Raw genomic sequence first — 21,722 nt, forward strand, 5'->3', positions numbered from 1 at the left:
ATGGTCACAGTTTCCTTACTGATAAAATCAAATGGGAGAGGGAAATGGAAAATCGAATCGCAATCCATCGCATGACATGCATCTAAGATGTGTTCTGCTGCGATCCATAGCTGCCTCTATAATAGACACAGTGCAGGTTAAAAAGACACTAGGTATCGGCATTACTCTGTTGCATTCTGTCGGTTAAACTTTATTGCGGTTGCAGAGTGTGTTGAGGATAACTCAGCAGCTGATCCTAATTGTTTTGTGTTTGGTTGCTAAGACAAGGGCAAGAAATCTGTCTGATTTAACTTTGTTCAAGGTTGTTTATCGGCCCTCTGAGGAAACGACCGCATTGCAAGTCTTTTAGTGTGTGTGTGTGCCCATGCATGTCTATTTAGCTCTACCGCCTGTGTGAAAGTTGACAGCCTGCTGCCGCCGAATGCTAAGGTACTTGTGATCTATATTTGCAAGGCGAGGATAATAAGGAGCGTACAACTTAATGATGCATTCAGACGCACCGATCAATACAGAAACTATTCAGCAGTTTTTAATGAAGGATTATTGTCCCCTTACTCTTGTTGGAGGAGGATATTGAGCCGTATCACACAAGCTTTGTTGTGTTGTTTATCTGTGTTAAAGGACGACAGAGTATCGACTTTGGTGTTACAAATATGCAGCAGCACATTAAGCTACAATGCCTTTTGACACGGTGGTGGAAGCCTCAGTGTTAATACTGTGGAGAGGAATGTCTACATCATCTCCCTGACACGCAGCGTTTCCCATCACGGTCAACCGTCTTATCCAGCATACAAACATTTCGATGCTGTGCTGAAAGAAAAGCAATCTCTAAGGCTTATCGGCAGCTTCTTTCTTTATGTCCTTCTTTTGCAGCAGAGTAACGCTGCTTGTTTTGGGTTTTGTATTTTATTACTCTGTGTTTGCTTGCTATATTTTAATCCTATAAGGTGTGCTGTGCATAGAGGATGAGATCAGTTTTCTAATAGGAGATAATGGCTTGGACCTTCCTTCTGGCTCTTTACCAAATTGTCAAAGCTGACTGGCCATTACTGAAGCACATCCCAACTCCATCTATCAATAATGTATTCCTCTCATTAATGAATTCAATCTGCTTCTAAATTGCTTTGCACTGTGACTGTTCTGTGATAAATTCCAGCTGGATAAACTCTCCCACAGTCAGGCCGCAAGTTCACAATTTTTCCAGAGCGGTAAATATTCTTTGCTTTGTGTGCAGGGAAGAGCCCTTACCTGCTGTTCACCAACCGGCATGAGATCCGACGCATCGACCTGGTGAAGAGGGACTACAGCCAGGTGGTGTCCACCCAGAAGAACGCCGTGGCTCTGGACCTGGACGTGGCCAACAACCGCGTCTTCTGGTGCGATCGCTTTCACCGGAAAATCTACAGGTAAACGTTTAGAGCAGAGTTACGATTACAAACTTAATTTAATTTTAAAAACATTAACAGATCAGAAACTCTATCTTGGATTTGAAAAACAAACCTGATTTGCCATTGTTTTAAATTTAGAGCTTAAAGTTTAGATTAGAATATTTGTTCTGAGCCTAATTTTAAATTCTAAACATTACAGGTACCCAGTGGAGCTTTTTTGTAAACAATGTAGGGCTGTCAAAGGTGAATCAATAATAACACGTTAACGCAAATTCGTTTTAACGCCACTAATTTCTTTAACGCATTAATGCAATCGATCTTTCGGTGGTTTAAAGGTAGAGTGAAGATACAGCCATCATATGAAACTAGAAAAAACTTGAGGAATCCATTGGTACCAACCGAACCAAATGTCATACTAGCTTGTCGAGATTGAGGCTTAATAACGCTCCAAACTTACAATACATTTTGGCGAGGAAAAACTGCTCCATTTTCAAAGAGGTCCCTTGACCTCTGACCTCAAGATATGTGAATGAAAATGGGTTCTATGTGTACCCACGAGTCTCCCCTTTACAGACATGCCCACTTTATGATAATCACATGCAGTTTGGGGCAAGTCATAGTCAAGTCAGCACACTGACACACTGACAGCTGTTGTTGCCTGTTGGGTTTGAGTGTGCCATGTTATGATTTGAGCATATTTTGTATGCTAAATGCAGTACCTGTGAGGGTTTCTGGACAATATTTGTCATTGTTTAGTGTTGTTAATTGATTTCCAATAATAAATATATACATACATTTGTATTTACATACATATTTGCCCACTCCCATGTTGATAAGAGTTTTAAATATTGGACAAATCTCCCTTTAAGGTACATTTTGAACAGATAAAAAATGTGATTAATTTGTGATTAATTGCGATTAACTATTTCAATCGATTGACAGCCCTAAAACAAAGATGTGTTTACATTCCCTGTTTCTCACCAAAACAACTTGTGTGTATCATGGAGGCCTAATTTAATGTGTTGAGTGTATTTCCTTCTTTATAAAACATTTGCAAGGCCAATTTTTGGAAGAAACCTTTATACAATTAAGTCCCTCCCACACCGGAGGGGAAAACAATTCATCGCTCTCCTTTGACTTTGTATTGTGTGAAGGTGCCTCCTTGTCTCTCTCGTCTGCTAACAAACAACAGCAAAATTCCTAAAAGCTGCTGTGTGGTTGGATGCACTGCCAACAGGGTAAAAACCCCAGAACTAAGTTTGTAAAAGCTGCCAAAAAAACTGAGCCTTTAAGAAGACAAAAGTGAGGCATCAGCAGGAAGAATGGACAAACTGTGGGATCCTGACACTCAGTATGCCGACGTGTGCAGCAAGCCTTTTGTCCAAATCTCAGTTTTAGACAAACTATATTTCTGTAAATTAAGCTAAAGCATTTTGACAGTATCTAACCTGTGATAGTGGAATGTGGATGAACCAGAAAGCTATGCAGTAATATGTTTGCAAGTGCCATAAGCTAACAGTAGCTTACTAACACCTAACATCATCATCATCCATCATCGTTTTAGTTATCAACTGCACCCCTGGTAGACATATGGTGCTAAAATAATCCTTTGACATGCTGAAATCTGATGTTTTTAAATAGCTACAGTCATTGTGTTACTATTTCAGCCCTTGGTTGCATATTGTGGCGTAAGTGCATCTTTATATTTGAAATATAGAGATGCACTTACCTCTTATTCTACCTAGGAAGGTAACTTTGACGAACATTATTGAGATATCCCTGGTTTTCCAAAGATAAACCACTCTAACATGTGAAGGTTTCAGCTATTTTTACTTCTGATTTTACACAAAATAATCTAAAAGTGACATTACAGACACTCGATATACCAAATCTTATATTGTTGCACCCTGGCATGATTTGATTTGCCTGTAGTTGATTTACTGAGCATCTACTTGTTCAGTTTGTGAAATTCAATCAGCTGAATTGATGGCTCAAGCTTACTATTATTTTAGATTAATTTCTCCCTTCCTATTGTTATCCCAACTACGTTTTCTCCCCAGAGTGTATTCTAATTGGAGCACTCTGCTCTCTTTATGAAATGGATGTTACGAGAAAAGACCTCCGGGGAAACTAAAATGGAAATTCCTGTTCGGGAGCACAGCTGCCTGGCCCTCACCTCAACACCTCTGCCGGGGCCAAATCATTAGCGGGCAGGGCAAACCCCTGAGTTAGGCCTTGTCTATTCTGATAAGTGGTCCACCTAAGAAGGACGCTAACCCCCGGATGAACCTGCTCAGCGCATGGCCCAAGGCTACAGCTCGCACACCATTCCCATTCTCCACTCTTACAGGAGAGTTAGTATACACATCAGCCCTGATGATACACAATCTTTAGGCTGTATGTGCTCGTATATCCATTTTATATCCACTCACTATTTAACAAAAATCATGTGGCAAAAAGATTTTAATTATTAGACAAACATAGAAGCCATTTAATTATCATTCATTCCTGTTATTGCTAGATTTGCTTTCACTGCTCTGATTGCAGTTGCTTTTCTATAGTTACAGTAACAGACAAACTGCTTTTTGGGAAAAGTTTGTAAAATACTTTAGCTTGTAATGAAATCACTAAAAGTCAATATTTTACAAGGATAAATCTGTTTGATAGAGTGCCATGTAATAATACGGATAGTGCATACAGACTCATTACCTCAAAATAGGGCCCCACCAGGCAGTCAACATCCCTCCACTACACATCGATTTTGCAATAATGGCTGGCTTGCTGTAGACTGTGACTTACATATTCTCCTCCCCTCCTCTCTCTCTCCCTCCCTCCTCCCCCTGCAGTGCCTTCATCCACGAGGCCAGCGACCCCTCCCAGCAGGTGCCGCTGCTGGACTCTCTCCTGCAGACCCCCGTGGGTCTGGCCCTGGACTGGCTCCAACACAACCTGTACTGGGCCGACTCCGGGGACAAGTCCATCTCCGTGGCCTCGGTGGACGCCACCAAGAGACGCGTCCTCGTCAACACCGACCTGAGCGAACCCCGGGCCATTGCGCTGGATCCCCACCACGGGTAAGGAGGAGGACATGTGCGTATGTTGTCCAGGAACACATTATGAAACGCCTCGGCCTTTTAATGTATGGTAATTACTAAACTGTATTCTATCCATTTACATCAAAATGTACAGTTAGTCAGCATAAAATAGTGTCAAACTGAGTTTATAAGGGTTCAACTGCTCCTTTATATATCTTTGAATATGCTGTCAGACACTATACAGATCTATTTTTTGTCGAAGATCACGGTCAATGACCCCAGATAAAGATTTGTTAAGTGATTTCAGCCCAGGAAATGAATAAACATATAATCCTCCTCTGGGACCACGTCTAATGATGAACATAAGAGAGCTCTTGTTGCTGTATGTGAGAATCCAGAGTAACAAGCCCGTGACCCATTTAGCGTCCTGACTCAGTAGTTGTTGTTTTTTTTAATTCTGTCCCAGATGATCGCTCCTAATCTGGGAAGCTTTATGAATTTGTGCCAGCGTGTGCTTCTGCATCTTTTGTGTTCTGGTGATCCAAACCCAGATGAAAACAAAACAGACACAAAAATAAACTAAAATAAATAGGCACATTTTAAACCTAAACTGAGGCTCACAGTGGGACTTTCTGCACATTACAGATCAGGAATCAGGCACACACTTCTTATTCTGACACCAAATGATAGTTTTGTCTTTGCAGGAAAATTCACTTGACGTCAGTAATGAACATTTAAAGGACGTGATGTGTAAATCAGTGTGTTGTGCTGCTGTGATTGCTCACTGATATTGCCCAATAACCATTCAAACTATACAGAACTCCTACAATAACTGCTTTTTTAATATTTGTTGTTTTAAACACATTAAGCCTACCATAAATCACTGCCATGGCTGCAGAAGAGTTTTCACTAACACTGATGATGTACATTAGCACAGCTGCAGAGTTTAAATTGAATACACTGCTTCTAACTCTGACATAACGGGCTGTTTAAGATTTGGAAAGCAAAAGTTTCAGTCAACACACACACACAATGTGTAGGAAAGATGATACTGTCACTTCATTGCTAGTCTTTTAACTTTGTGTTGTGATTTTATGGTGCTGAATGGACAGCTCCCACGGAGTGCACTTTACTCAGATCTTTTTCATTTTTGTTGCAGTTGTCTTTGTTTCCGTCACTAATATACCAGCTGTTGTTGTTATTGTTGTTGTTGTTCTGCGTCCCCTTCAAAACCACACTTCCACAAATTTCACAGGTGCTATTCCCAGACATCAAATCAGATACAGCATTGCCTCTGCTACAGTGTTCAGTCTGTAGAGAAATGTTTTCAGCTGCCATTTGAAAAAAAATCTCATTCCCCTATTGTTTTGCAGTCCTATATAGGATTGTTCTACAATAGGCTGTATATTGCACAGGCAATTTTTAGCACTGTCACTGTGTACTGTCATCTTGTCAGTTGAAAAATGTTGGTGCAGTCCTCATAATAAATATAGAAGAATTCTATCTGACTACCTAAAAATACCGTGGCATAAGGTTCGTAAATCAACACCCCCGGTGTTTGGAAGCTGTTTTTTTTGCGTCCTTGTTCCCAACAAACTAATTGATGGAAAAGTGTCTCAGTGCAAATTAGCACAACAGGGTCTGATAGCACAATGTCACCAGACTAATAACTGCATTATAAATGATGAGAATCTACAAAAACTGTGTAAAAAGGGGAAGATTTAGTTATTATAAACCCTATAATACTTGTGCAGTATCACATGTCTGGCCGAGCGCAGCAGCACTACATGAACACTCTATAATAACACAATAAATGTGCTTCCTTTGTTCCTTCCAGCTTCATGTACTGGTCAGACTGGGGCACGCGAGCCAAGATAGAGAAGGCCGGGATGAATGGAGTGGACCGACAGGTGCTGGTGGCTGATAACATTGAATGGCCCAATGGCATCACTCTAGGTGAGAGGAGAACAGATGTTTTTCCAACGCTTGTCCTTACATTATAAATTACACACGGGCTGTTAAATGTGCCTGAAGCGCAGCCCCTTAAACAGAGCTAATGCACTCTAATCAACTCATTGTAGGTGAAGGTCAAAAGTAATTGGAAGTATAAGGGTAAATGTTGAATGATAATGGCAAGAAATGGATTATTAAAGTTATCATTGTTGCTTTTGAATGACATTTTGAAGCGTTTGAGAAGTTATAGATCGACACAGTAAAACTTAAGGCGGTGTAATCGTGAGAATCTGACATTTTAAAACGTAATCAATATCACCTAGAGGGATTTGTTGGTCAGAGTGCAACAGTGCTTACCGCGAAGACAATCAATTTCTACTCAGGTTTGTGAAAGTCCTATTCACCTGTTTGTGTGTTTCACAGATGTAGCCAACAGGCGTCTGTACTGGGTGGATTCAAAGCTGCATCTCATAGCCAGCGTGGACCTGAACGGAGCTCACCGCAGAACACACATGTCGTCCGCAGAGAAGCTGGGACATCCCTACGCTCTGGCTGTTTTTGAGGTTTGTGTGCAACATATTTTTAATGATTTGTGGCCGTTGGTCCATGGTTTCATCCAGCCTCCCACATCCCATCATATCTGCATCTCTCTCATTAGCCTCACAGGGGCCTGCAGTCCGACTGGGAGTCTGAATGTAATGGCTGTTAAATTCAATTTACTGTACGCTCAGTTTGTGTGTGTGTGTGTGTGTGTGTGTGTGTGTGTGTGTGTGTGTGTGTGTGTCCTTGTGTTGTCCGTTTTCTCGTGTGGGAATTGACCGGCTGAGCATACTAAGCAGAAGACCGCTATAAGGAGTAGAGAGCAGTCTAAAGTGTGAGAGTGAAACTTCAATCAAATCTGCTGCGTCGTGGCTTCTGGGTTGTGTGTGTGTCTGTGTCTGTGTGCAAACATGCTTTTGCTTACAAACTCTCATCCCTGTTGTGGCCACTGCAGCAAAGTCCCAGCCAGTATCAGATGGGTGCTAATGACATCACCCAAGCGGCCTGTTCCCCTGTGGGATTCCTCTCAAGGGGAACTGGTCCCAGTGGGAACAGAGATACAGATTTCATTCAGCAGCAACCCAGATTTACAAACATGGATTTGTTGAAAGTATCCACTTGGGTTTGAGGTACATTTGTGAGCTAAGGGGTTATGAAGCTGGGGACTTTTTTAAAGTCAAAACACTGGATTCAAATGTTCCTCCTTTTGCTGTAGCAACAGAGTAAAGACGCCTCAACTAAAAAGCAGAAGAGGAAGTATTTAGATCCTTACTTTTACAAAACCAACCTGTAAACTAGGGGTTAAAGAAAATAGCGATACACATCAGTATCGCGATATTATGTGTTGTGATACTGTATCGATTCTTTCAAACACTGTATTGATTTTTAATTAACCTCTTAAAAATCCAATGGCTCGCCGTTGAATCTGGCCGTTATTCGATCTTTCGGAGATGGTACAGGCTCAGTTTTCTATCGAGAGTGAAGTTATGACCATGTCATCCTAGCTTGTCGTGAAGGAGGCTAAATAACGCTCCAAAGTTACGCTAAATTTTGGCGAGGAAAAACTGGCATGGCCATTTTCAAAGGGGTCCCTTGACCTCTGACCTCAAGATATGTGAATGTAAATGGGTTCTATGGGTACCCACGAGTCTCCCCTTTACAGACATGCCCACTTTATGATAATCACATGCAGTTTTTTGCATGCAGTGCTATTGTGTTATTGTTGCCTATTCTAAAATGGTGTATTTCTGGTGTGTTTTTTATACTATGTCAATTTTCCTAAAATTAGATTTAAAAAATCTCAATATATCACCTTGCTTACAGTATCGCAATATATCACAATATCGTTACACCTGTATCATGACACGTATTGTATCGCCAGATTCTTGCCAATATATAGCCCTAATGTAAACATACTCCACTGGAAAAAGTAAAAGTTCTGCATTTCAAAATTTACTTCAGTAAATGTACAGAAGTATTATCGGCAAAATGTATTCACAGTATCAAGACTAAAAGCATTCATTTTGCAGAAGGCCCCTGTTTAATGTTATACTGTCATACTGTATATTATTACTGGATTATTATTGATGCACTAATGTTTAAGCAGCATTTCAATGTAGCTGGTCGAGGTGGAGCTAATATTAAATATTTTACATCAGTTCAATCTAAAAAAATACATCATGTTTTGTATGTAAAGTCTTATTCTGCAAAATAAAAAAGTAACTATAGCTGTCAAATCAGTGTAGCAGAGTAAAAGTACAACATTTCCCTCTGAAATATAGTGGAACAGAAGTATAAAGTAGCTTAAAATGCAACTACTCAAATACAAGTACCTTAAAATGTGTCATGAAGTACAATACATGAGTAACATGGATTACAGTTACAATCCACCTTTGCTAAAAAGCTCTCTTGTTACAGAGAAATGTTGTTTCTGCTCACAGATGTCACAGTTTTAACCTTTAAAAATGAAATTACCAATAGAGGGAAGCTGTCCAAAGCTTAACCTTGAAGGTTTGTTCTTACTGTACTGTACTGTACTGTTAGTCCACCCTGCAGGCAGTACTGTAGAGTAACTCACAGAAACGATGATAACTTCCCTCTGGTGTAACACCTGATCGATGCGGGGCTCCTCTGCTCTCTGCCCTGTTGTGACAACAAGGTGACCTTCTTGTTCAGGATGTTGAACATTCACCAGGCTCGGTGTTATTGACTGGAGCGTGTTGTTGTAGTGTACATCACATTACCATCTCTTTCTGACTCAGTGACGGACAGACTCAATACAAACACACACACACATACACGCTTGTGTGGCGAGGCTTATTGTCTTGTTGGAGATTAGCCCGTAGTTTCTAAGGCAACCGCAAAAAATGTCAGTGTGTCTTTTTAAATTGTTGAGGGAGTGAACTGTGTAAACAAAGCAAACAAATCAATTAATAAATAACAAGCATGGTTGCTTTTGAGCTTCTATATTTAGATCTAAATAGGATGTGTTTTAATCATTTAAGACCCAACGTTGTAACGAATGCCAGACTCTTGAAACCTATAAATATAAAACCAACTGATAGATTGAATCTTCTTCCACAGTAAGGGTGTCACAGCCCCATTTATTACATGCCTGCTGCTTACCGTTGCACTCCAATTGAATTAAAACATGTCTTACCTCTGCATTTGCATTTCCCTGTTGGATTCATCGCCTCATATTATTTGCAGCAAAAGCAACATTAATGCACTCTTTCAAGATAATGAATTAGAAAATGTGTGACAACAAATATTTATCAGTGCATATTTCACTTGCCCTAATTTTCCCTTCATTATTTTTCCTCAAATAAATTAGACGTGTGAGAACTCTGAGCCAAGTATTTACAGCTGTTAGCGCTGTGTGTTCTCCCACACAGCATGCGTCTTATGTGAGGCTGTACACAGTAGTGCTTTGAGCTAAACGCTAACATCAGCATCACAATGATAACATGCAGCCACTAAGCAGGTATGATGTTTACTATGTTCACCATTTTAGGTTAGCGTGTTAGCAAAGTACAGCTGAGGCTGACGGGAATGTCATTAGTTTTGCAGGTACAATATTTGGTCAAAAAACAAAGTATTGGACAAATCATTTAGACCAGATGATGGTGATAGAGAAAAATGAAGGGATTATTGAAGTTTTTACAATTTAGATTGTGCAATTCAAATTGTATGGCAATCCATCTAATAGAGACATCTCACTTAAAGGTTCTCTATTCGACATCCAGAGTATTAATATAGCAGCTAACAGTTATTTGCTATGTAAAGATAGAGAGGAGTAACGTCTACCTGAGCAGAGAATGAAGTTGCTCTCCCTCTGTGTGTGTTGTAATCCAAGCTTCTCTGTGCTTTATTGACATAGCCGGGCAGCCACGCGTACTTATAGCTCATGTTCATGCATGTGAGCGTGCCCCACTGGTTAGCTCACGGCCGCCGCTCTGCACAGCTCTCATATAGCGGTTTCAGCTGATTACGCCGTCCCGACCAATGACACTGTCGCAGAAGCGTAGCAGCCACTCTCCGGTTCCCCCCGGGTTAACACTGTTACCTCTGTTAGCACTGTTACCGTTGTTTTGACTGTTTGCACTGTTAGCACAGTAAGCTGTGAGGAGGCAATAGAAATGCTCACAGTCTCGCATTTCTGTTGGAGGCACTAGCAGAAAAGTCAGAGGAACACTAAAGTCATTAGAATTCATCCTCTGGGAAGCATGAACTTGGTGCCAAACCATCTAGTAGATGTTGACGATTCATCCACTGGGGAGCAAAAATGTCTGTACCACATCAATTTAATAGCTGTTGAGATATTTCAGTCTGGATCAAAGTGGTGGACAAACTGACCCCTGCTAAAAATAACTAAGATACACGAGTCAAGAGGACTGGGCGACAGCATACTGCCAGCAAAGCCAACAGAATTAATACCCATATCATCATCAATAAAATCACTCAAAGTCTAACATCAAGTCAAATTAATAATATAAATAAATGACTAAAGGACTTTTAACTAGGATTGTACGGTAAGTTTACACTTCCGAGTTTCCAAAAAAAAGCCACAAAGTGACCATCTTCTTTAGTTGTGGATTGCGGAGATTAGATATAAATTGTAGTTGTATAGCAGCCCTGCTGTTGGAGTAGCTGTTTGCCAAAATGTGCTCTTGGGTTCAAACCCTGACTAACTTGTTCTGTTTATTACTCCTATTAAGACAATGATTCTCTGTATGTTTCAGGATCGTATCTACTGGACAGACAGAGACAGGGCGGCGGTCTTCATGGCCAACAGGCTGACCGGTCAAGACATCCACACGCTGGCCGAAAACCTCAACGACCCCCACGACCTCGTGGTCTTCCACCAGCTCCGCCAGCCGCAAGGTGTGTGCGCACTGCGCAGTATGAGTGAGGGACTTATTGCATGATGTGTGTCTGTTCACTTTCCTCCCCCTCGCTGTGACTGTGTGAGCCGAGTCGCATCTCTGCGGCCACGTTTTCCTCCGTGGATCCGTGTCGACCCAGGCACATGAATAAATGATGGGGAGGCTTGTGACTGTGGTGGAGTGATCAAAGCTTTGGGAGCAGCAGTACATTCACACATCTGTCAAAGCCTTGCCTCCAGCCCCGGTTCGCTCTTAACAGGACAATCCAGATTTGAGTTGAACTGAACGAAGTTCTTAATCATGAATGTGATGGTCGTGTTGTGTGTCTTTCCAATTCCATCTTCATACAAAACCTGTCTTTCCTAGTTTGCATCTAAACTTTGGTGATGAACACAGTGGATTGGTACCTGGCACAGTAGCACAGGATCTGGTTAATATTTACAGCAATTGTCTGTATGAAGCCAGATTTGATTCTTTGTATTCTTTTAGACTTTATTTACGCATTGTAACCGGCTTTGTTGAAAGAGAATTCAACAGTGTTCACAGTGTGGAACAATAAAGTGCAGCAACTTCTTCAGTCTCTCTGCTATCACCCCATGTTGTGAATAAGTGATAATCTTATTTATATAACCGTAACTATGTAATTCTCCATGTCTGTCTCTCTTTCTCTCTGTTTCTGTCTCCAGGCCCAGACAGCTGTAATCTGGGCAGTGTGGCCAATGGAGGATGTGACTACTTGTGTCTGAAGGCTCCACAGATTACTGAACACTCGCCCAAATACACCTGCGCCTGCCCCGACGGGCAGGACCTGGGGCCCGACATGAGGGGCTGTGTGCCAGGTGAGCGTGTTTACGAGTGTTAATTGAGAGTATTAAGTAATCAATAGCACCTAAAGGGATTTGGTGGGCAGAGCTCCACAGTGCTTACTGTGGAGATAATCAGATCCTGCTTCGCTTAAGGAAGCTCTTAGTTTTTGTGTCGAGTGTCATCAGAGGGGAAACTTGAGGGATTTTTGGGCAGTTGCCTACTGGATTAGTACTGACGATTGTTTCCAATGTCGATAATAATAATAATAGCTTGCATTTTTAAAGTGCCTTTCATATGGAGGCAGAACAAATAACACAAGAACAGTAAATAATGGTTGCAATGTTTACCGGAGATAACAGAATTAGAATTCATTATAAAAGTCCATAGGCCTAGATAATGTAGGTAATCTTGCATGTCTTCTATATTGTATTGTTACCAGCTCAGTATAAGTAACAAATAATAATTTTTCAAAATTAATTTACCTGTTATGTCACATTATATTCAAGTAAGCACCGTACTGTACTGCCTGAGACTCGTTGCTCTTTAGACTGTTAATGACTGACTGGCTTAATGCATTTTATCACAGAGCTAATACAGTAGAACGCATGTAATGGATTGTTTCATATTTTAATTGTATTAGGTAATAATTAATAATAGATTATTTAATACACTCCCTCCAAGCAACATAGTTATTGAAACTGTAAGTAAAAAAAGATAGTTGCTAAGCAACACATACAGGCAGTGGATACAATTACATGGACCACTATGCAATGTAACAGCACATATATACAGTATATACTGTATATGTTGATGCTATCTTTCTTACTGACAGAAGCATCATGGGATTCACAAAGGAAGTATTGATTGACCTCCTGCACTGCTGTATATTGAGTTCTTGTTATTGTGTCCACCCTCTTCAAGGACAGGTATAGGTCTTGTGAGTGGTGAATAGGGATGAGGGAAAAAATGTATACAGCATAGTATCACAATATTTTGCGTGGCAATATTGTATCGATACACGGACGTTAAGTATGGATCTTTTATTATGTAAACTATTAACCTCTTAACAATGTGGTGGCCGCTATTTTGTCTTTCAGAGGTTGTAGCTCAGTCTTAAAGCTAGAGTCCAGATACCGGTATCATATCTTATCAATAGCTTGTCGGCAAGAACGCTAAATAACGCTCAAAAGTAATTGCATGACCATTCTGAAAGGGGTCCACTGACCTCTGACCTCACGATATGTGAATGAAAACTCTGAAATGAACAAAGAAAACTTAACTCTTATTAGATAAAACAGATGTTGACAAATTGCATAATTTGCAGGTGAAAATAGGTAATAAATGCAATAAAATCGCTAATAAGATTGTAACTTGACTTCAGTATCGAGATAATATCGTATCATGGGGCCTCTGGTGATTCCCACCCGTAGTGGTGAATGATTATTTTTGGTCAGCTCATTAATATTTATGTGATGATTGTTATGGATCGTCGAACAATATCTCAGTTTCTCTAGCTTTCTCTGGTGCTCTTCCTTTCTTTGCAGGAGCACCAAGAGACGACCTGACACCGACATCCTCACCTCCAACTGGATTTACACCTGGCACCAGAGCGACTGTGGCGGAAGACTTCCCACCTCCCTCGGGAGGAGTATCGCAGGCGGACGCCACCCCCCACTTGACCACAGCTCCCTCTGGCGCCCCCGAGCCCCTCACGCCCCTCTCCACTCTGAAGCCTTTGTCGTCACAAGAGTCAAAGGCACTGGGCTCCCACTCCACCGCCACCGCCATGGTCATCTCCACCACACCTGGGGGGGACAGCAGCGTCTCTCAACACTGTAAGTGGGCTGCGAATTGATAACTACTATAAATACTATAAATAACTCTCATTTGGAGACTAATAAGCAGATATGTAAACATTCATTACTTTGAAGAAATCCAGCACAATGTGATTAACCTTTGTCATGTGACCTCTGGGGTCCTCTGCATGATTTTGAAAGGGCAAAGTTAAAAAGAGATGGGGCCCAATTCTCTGATAAAGGGGCCGCTCTCACCTGAGCGTCCTCATTTCCTGCTAAGCACCACATTCACCAGTCCTATTCACACTCATAATGTAGCTAACAACCTCACCCTCAATGTAATGATGACATTAAAGTGAGGTATCTACTAGCCCCAACAACCGCGCTCGACTGACTTTAATAGGACTGATGGATGGTCGCCTTGAAAATGTCGCCTTTCCCTTCATAAATTGTGCTCCGTGTGGGCTGCGGGGGTGTTTGCATGTTTTTGCGAGGAGCATGCATGCACTTGCACATAAATAAGTGTGTGATATGTAAATCAGTGTGAGGTGATGATGGAGCCCCGGATGGATGAAGTGTAGAAGGTCGGAGGCAGTGTCAAGGTCACAAATGCCAAGCAACTCATCATTTTCCTCTCCCGTCTTTCAGTTTTTTTTATTCCAACCTCTGTTTCACTATCTGTCCCTCTTTGTAAAACACTCACAGCCGCGCACGCATGATCAGCCGCTCCCCGCCACTCTGCTTTATCTCCCTTCTCTTCCACCGGCCCTCCCGTCCTGCCCATCCTGCTTTATCTCTCACGCCGTTTCTCACACATTTTTTTTATCCCGTACGCTTGTCCTCTCTCGCTCTAACTCCTCTCTCTCGTTCCATCCCTCTCTCTTCAGCTGGAAGGGAGCATTTCCTCCTGGGCGAGAACCTGACGGTGGCTGTTTTGGGAGTGGTCATCCCCATCGGTAAGTCACCGGAAGCCCTCTTTGTCTGTGTGCGTCTGTCCACATTGAAGGCCGGCAGGGCTGCGTAAAGCTGCTGTCGACCTGCTGCCCATGGCCACTCTGTGTTTGTAGTCCATTCACACTGACCCTGCTGTGGCAGGATGAGAGAAGCCTGGCCCACAGCTCTTCCTCGCTGAGCTTTCTCAGGAGTCATTTTCTGTGCGTCTGACATTGCTGCCACACTGCATTATTCACCTCACACTGTTGTTGTGTTGGGTTCTGCTGCAGCCAGGCTTGTCAGTACACCTTTTGTCTCTGTGTGTTTAGCATAATAATACAACAAGAAAGCGGTTTGTGCACCTAAATTGCAAAAATATTTTCTCACTTACCACTAGTGGTATCTAGCCCCCCAGATAGTTTTGGTTTTATTTTCCCACATTTTGACAACCAATGCGATGGAGGTGCATGGACCTGACTGTTTGCTAAGCACCCCCCTTAGTTACTTACTACACCTGTCAATCTTTCTGTTCCCACATGGCACACATGCAGTTTACAGAGATAACGGTGGCAGATTTACCGCTCAAAATTCTTCGTAATTTCTGAAACAATGGGTCCTTGATTTCAGGCAGATGTAGACAAAAGCAGGGTTTTCATTTCTAGCCGGTAACTGTCGATTTTGGCGGCTGAAATGACAAATGTAGCTTGCAGAATTATCAGCTGCAGTTAGGTGATTTTATCTACTGAACTAGGTAGCTAATTAAGTTAACATTAGCTACATGAGGTGGTTGAAAACACTGTCTAACTTTAAATATATAATACTTAATGGCTACAGTACATACATGATATCATGCTAAACAACTGCTAAAGCTTCATGACCCAGGACAAATTCAGCATCCAGATATTTAGAAACAATATTGTTCTTTTATTGCAGTGGAGAACTGGTTAGTCCAAGTATTTTAAGGAAAAAATGTAACATCCGACTGCTATTTGTTCAAACATAGCTCTGTTTGGCTTCATAGCAAACAGTATGTTTTCATTTTTAACGTCTCAAGAGAAAAAGCTTGTCAGACTCACTAATGTGTTTAGCCAACGTAATGATATCTCAGGTTACATTAGCTGGGGTTGCTGGAGTGTAAACTAAAAACAGGAGAGATGATGATTGGATTATCACTGTCAATTTTGTTTGTGGTGCTCAGGGCATTGAAAAATGATATTAAAAGATTCAACAACAACATCTTTTTCCAAAAAACGTTACTCTGGAAAATGGAACTGTCCTTTTTAAGGAGAAATATTTGATTAACATAATCATTTTCTAGGGCTGCCCCGTCAGTCGATAAGTCGACTAATCGGCCGTTTTGGTCTTAGTCAACTAAGATTTCTTTAGTTGATTAGTCATATCATCTGCTTTTTTCATGCTGAATTACGAGTGTTACTCGACTAAGAATTTCTTTGGTCGAGGACAATAATTTTCTCTGGGAATATTTTCTACTTTGACACCACTTATTATAAAGAATATATACAGGTTCTAGAAAAACAAACATACTGTATATGTGGGAAATATTACCGTAGACTACTCTGTGCACCTTTGAGGTATAAACATGTAAAACCAATGCAACACCAAAATGAAACATAATGAGTCAGTCAATTAGTTCAGACCGACTGTTCTTGTTATATACTTTAAGGAGGTGAACAGACAGTTCATGAGAGAAAAAAAGACTCCATGAAAGCTTTATTGGTGCTTTATTGGCGTAATTTAATAAAGCATTATTAAATGACATTGCTTATTCAAGGACACATTTGCTGAGTTGCCAAGAGACTGTGATGTAATGTGATAGTTAGAATTTGTTCTCCCCAAGGAGAGTTTAAAACTAATTTACTCCAAAGCCAGGCCACTAATGGTGCTTCACACAGTTGATATAGAGTCTGTGTTGGTCGGTGTTTATGACCCCGACTTTGACCCGATGTTTAGCCGAGCCGCCCACACACACAACCTCTCGTATCGCTGCCACCCTCCCGCCCTCTATGTCCCCCCGCATGCCTGTTCTGCTCCTCCCTGTGCCCTCTCTCATTTCATGCCATGGACTCGTGATGCCTCGTTAACGCTCCCCCCTTTCCCGTGTCCCTGCCGCTGTGTGTTAAACGCATGCAGTTCCTATCGTTGCCACAGTGGTGTTCGGCCTGGTGTGCGCCGGGGTCTACATGGTGTGGCGCAACTGGCGGACCAACTCCACCAAGAGCATGAACTTCGACAACCCCGTCTACCGCAAGACCACCGGCGAGGGCGAGGAGGACGAGATCCACATCGGGCGGACCGACGGCATGGGACACCACGCGCACCACCACCCGTACCCGCAGGGCGTCAACATGGGAGTCGTGGGAGCAGGAGGCGGCACCTGCCCGCAGTTCATCGCCCTGCCGCTCGGGGGCAGCATGCCCGATCCGGGGACTCACTGGTACACGGAGCAGCCCATGCTCACCACCGCCAAGTGACCCACGACAGCGGATTCAGGGGAAGACGGCCGCTCAGGCACACGCACACACAGTGAGGTCAGGGGTGACTTGGACTGAGTTTGCAGAAGGTACGAAACAACATATCATCAAGTGTTACATGCAGCCATCCACAGCCACGTCCTATGCCAATTTCCATTTGAAAAACAGCAGAATTAATAAGAATAACATGATTCTTTAAAAAATACTTTTTCTGTGCTGGAGCTGGATCTACTTTTTCTCCAGTAAATGCTGAGGATTATTACAGATTTCTAAAGTGTTGTAATGTGTTCCCAACATTGACCTTAACTGGAATATGGAGTCAGACTGGTTCCTCTTTTTGAGTCATTTGCATTGAGTGAGGTGTGTGAAGTGTGTCTTATATTTTGTGATGGGGCTGGAGAGAGGTTCTGTTTCGTCCTCGATGTATTAATTTGGGCTTTGTGTGTTATAATCCCGGTGGGCCGTGGAGCTCTGGGAACACTGTTTAGGAAGGAGGAGCTCTGAAACTGGGACAGCAAACTGCGTTGACGGGACAATCTGTACAGATTCATGTAAGAATCAATCACAAATGTTATAAATGTCATTACCGGAGCTTGTCCTGGATGGGTTTTCTTTTGTAAGATTTCTTCATTCAGATTGATTTTAAAGAAAGGTTACCACCCACGTTATGTGCTTTCTCAAGGGTGAGTTTGTCTAACATTTGCTGTTGCAGTTGAACGCAGTTGATTTGAGAGGGAATGATTTCATTTGACCTCCAACACCGCAGAGGGGTTGGAGAGTGCAGCAGGTTTGCAGATTGAGGAAAGAGGAAAATGGAGACATAGAGTATTTAGACCCGCTGTATGAGCAGAGAGGATGTGTGAGGTTAGAGGGAATTGGATTTTTTTACGCAGACGTTCTTTCTTATTGTGACTTGTTTAGATGTTAAATGGTTTGAGAAAAGCAATAGACTCCAGCTTTTAGTCAGGCTGCAGTGTTAACGTGGTTGACAAAAATCCTTGAGTGTTAAGAATTTTATTTGATCACCCGCTTTTGACTGTGACAAATGCGCACATAAATACACGACCGAGTGCAGTGATAGCAAAAAACTCCCGCTGTTCTCCAGAGGACGGAGACAATGTGCACTTGGCCCCTCTGAAAACACAAACAGCATGCATAATTGCTCACCAGCTGACAATGCAGCCATTCATTGTTTTGGGCAAGACACACACACACACACACACACACACACATGAATGCACGCACACATATTCACAAAAGCAAGCTGGATGCCATAGCCCGCTCCCCTCCTCCTCCTCCTCCTCCTCCTCCTGAGATGGCCGATATCTGAGTAGACAGTTTTGGACAGTGCCGTGTGGGAGGCCTCAGCTGGTGGCTGCATGATGAAAAAGAGCCGTCATGTGATGTAACCACAGAAAACAAAAAGTCTGACTCTGATGTAACGAGGTTGAGACCAAATTGTCCCATCAGTGAACATGCCTCTTGCTGGTTTAGTCCCGTCTTTAACACTGATTCTCCATTCATTAACCTTAAAAAGTCTGTGTGTGTGTGTGCGTGTGTGTGCGTGTGTGTGTGTTCATTATTATGCATGTGAGTGCTAACGTTCATCCCACAGCCATATTTGAACCGTTTTGTATGCTCTTTGTTGCACAACCCTCTTCGAATGCCTTCTGTATCATGTACTGCATGGAAGACAAAGTGTGTGAAGGTGTGTGTGAATACACAGGTGTGTAAGTGCGTGCGTGTGTGTGTGTTGTATGTGTGTGTGTGTGACACTGGAGAAGCGTTGAGGGTGCTTTTTGATTCATTGATTTGTAAATATGTTTTCATAAGGTTTTTGATAATGTATTATACAATTATGTAAAAGAAAAAGATGTACATAAGATTTTAGATAAAGTGTTGACAGGTATATTAATTTATTTGTATAAAAGCGGAGCACTGCATTCCCTGATTGTAAGAAATCTGAATTATCCACCAAAGTGGTTTGTGTTGTTTCTTGCTGTGCACCATTTAGCATCCTTTCTGTGTGCGACCCCCTTTTTTCCTTTGTTAGTAAAACGCTTCCCAACCTTGGTGTTAATGAGATGATTGATTTTTTTTTGTTTTATTTGTGCCTTTTCGTTTCACTTTGTCATTCTCCTGTAGTGTTTTTTCATGAAAAAGGACAGGGATCAGCCAACTACTATACATGCAAAGATAAACTGTTTGAAGACCAAACTGGTTCCACTTTTTGATTTTCTGTAATGGATTACTTTTGAATATCTCTATATATTGATATATAAAATCTGACTGAAAATTTCCTCAATGTGTGCTGTTTCATTTTCTTCTACAAAATATCCAAGTCGTGCTCACCGACAAAAACAGCCATGTAGGTCGTCTGTCCAAACAGACCAGCCGCCACAGCGTGTGGCTGGTGTTGTTTTCACCTTGTGAGTCTGTGTGTGTGTCATCATGGCAAAATGTGGTCCTGGAGACACTTACTATAGCGAGAATTACCACAGAGGAGGTTTTGAGTACTGTGCCACGTGTTTATATTTCTCTGTCTGTGGACAAATTTGGTCAAAACGATAGCATCACAATCGTGTAAGATGTAGTCACGAAACTTTACAGGTGTGTAGTTGAGATCACAGATGGCTGGTGTCCAAGCAAGGGCGCCGGAAGTAGGGGGGTAGACAGTGGGGAAGGAGCCATAGGGCCCCTCACTTTACGCCCCTGGCCCAATTTGCCGTTGCAGCTGGTGTGATCCCATCGCAAGATGGCATCTAGTTCCGTTTGTTGTAAGGCGGCGACCCCTAGTGGCCGTAGTAAGTATGACGGGAGCAAAGGTGGAAGTCAGGTGATGTAATTTAAAGAGCGATAAAGTCCACATTGGGAGGAGGTCAAACAAGCACAGGATTTTCACCCAGTAGACTGCTGTTTGTGTTTCGTGAGTCAACACGTTAAATTATTTTAAATTACATACGTAACTTCGTTAGTACGTAACCACATCATGTAGTACGTACTTACTTTCACCCAAACCGTGATCTTTTCCTAAACATAACCAAGTAGTTTTGTTGCCTAAACCTAACAAAGTAGTTCCATTTCACAACTTCAGCCATGTGTTTAAAACATGTGACCATTTCACAACTTTAAATAGAACAATCATGTGTTTAAAACTGCTACCGTGCGACTGTTTCACAACGCAAAATAGCACCAAATGGTAGACGGACAAAGTTAGCGACTAGCTAGTGAACATATATGAGCATTTAGAAGCTAAAGAGCCGGATCATTCCCTCAGGGGTTTTGTCAAGACAAATATCATAACTATAAATGTGTGTTAATATTGGATTTGTGTTCATTTGGGCACCCTAAATGGATGCTAATGCTAATATTGCTTGTAAAACAGGCAATTTAGTTGTATCAACTATAGTTGTTATATGTAAAATGTGTGTGATTTTCAGCTTTTGTCCCTGTGGCAAAAAAAACTCATAATTGCAGCTTTAAAGACATCATCACCTTTAGGAAACAAACATGTTTATCTTACTTTTGTGTGACTTGCTAACATGTAGCACAAGTAGAGCCAGCAAACTGAATAATGACTGATTTCTTTAGAGTAATATCTGCGTTTGGTAACATAAGCTGCTATAACTGGCTGTAGTAGTAAGTAAGGCTAAAGCAGCAAAACCCTTGAGTGTATTGAATTGAGCAAGGTCTGTTTTATTGCTTATTATGAATTCAAGTTTTGCTTTTCATGCTAAAGCAGATAAGAAGCTGCTCTCACAGTATGTTTAGAGTCCATTCTGAGTGAGCTGCTTTTCACTTTCATCCACTTACAAAGTGATTCATCAGCAGACGGAAAAACAGTCGTAGATAAATCCAGTCCATTATCGTTATTAAACTGAAGCGGGGCGAATGCCTTCAAACTCTCACTGGTTGTACCACCACCCATTAGGATATTGTGTAATACGTATATTAGTCCGGTGGTTCCTACAGCAGACTAATGGGTGTCATAGATGTTCATTGCTGCACAAAGGCAAAGATGAACACCACCTTTATTCACCGTAACATGAAGGCCTGTTTGGATGGGGGATGGTGTATTTACACTAAAACATCTGTGGAATAGGCGCATAGCGTATACCTACACATGAATACATATCGTCCGAATGATTTGATGCTATAGTTCATCTATAAACATGGGTCGTCCATTCTGATTTCCATACTTGTCACTTTATTGTAGTGTTTGTCTACTTATACCGCATATATGATGGAAAAGCATCTGATTCCATCTCCATCTATCCATCTCTGTCTCTCTTTCTGAGGGTATATATTTGCTCAGGGTCATTACGGCACCAGGACAGTCAGTCGGCCACGCTGGAAAAAATCCTCAGGGGAAATGAGTTGGCTTTGCTCTGTC

General features: G+C 41.8%; 1 protein-coding gene across 1 annotated transcript in view; it reads left to right on the forward strand.

The window, feature by feature from the left end:
• The window catches only part of LOC119498845 (low-density lipoprotein receptor-related protein 8-like), a 96,409-nt gene extending 79,080 nt beyond the window's left edge, over window positions 1-17,329 (forward strand). The window contains exons 11-19 of the mRNA XM_037787918.1: window positions 1,235-1,406; window positions 4,235-4,462; window positions 6,261-6,379; window positions 6,800-6,939; window positions 11,158-11,299; window positions 11,988-12,140; window positions 13,653-13,943; window positions 14,792-14,860; window positions 16,989-17,329. Coding sequence (XP_037643846.1) covers window positions 1,235-1,406; window positions 4,235-4,462; window positions 6,261-6,379; window positions 6,800-6,939; window positions 11,158-11,299; window positions 11,988-12,140; window positions 13,653-13,943; window positions 14,792-14,860; window positions 16,989-17,329 — 1,655 coding nt within the window. The remainder of the gene's footprint in view (window positions 1-1,234; window positions 1,407-4,234; window positions 4,463-6,260; window positions 6,380-6,799; window positions 6,940-11,157; window positions 11,300-11,987; window positions 12,141-13,652; window positions 13,944-14,791; window positions 14,861-16,988) is intronic.
• The last annotated feature ends 4,393 nt before the right edge of the window (window positions 17,330-21,722 follow it).

Source organism: Sebastes umbrosus, chromosome 12, assembly GCF_015220745.1.
Source record: "Sebastes umbrosus isolate fSebUmb1 chromosome 12, fSebUmb1.pri, whole genome shotgun sequence".
NCBI classification, from domain to species: domain Eukaryota; kingdom Metazoa; phylum Chordata; class Actinopteri; order Perciformes; family Sebastidae; genus Sebastes; species Sebastes umbrosus.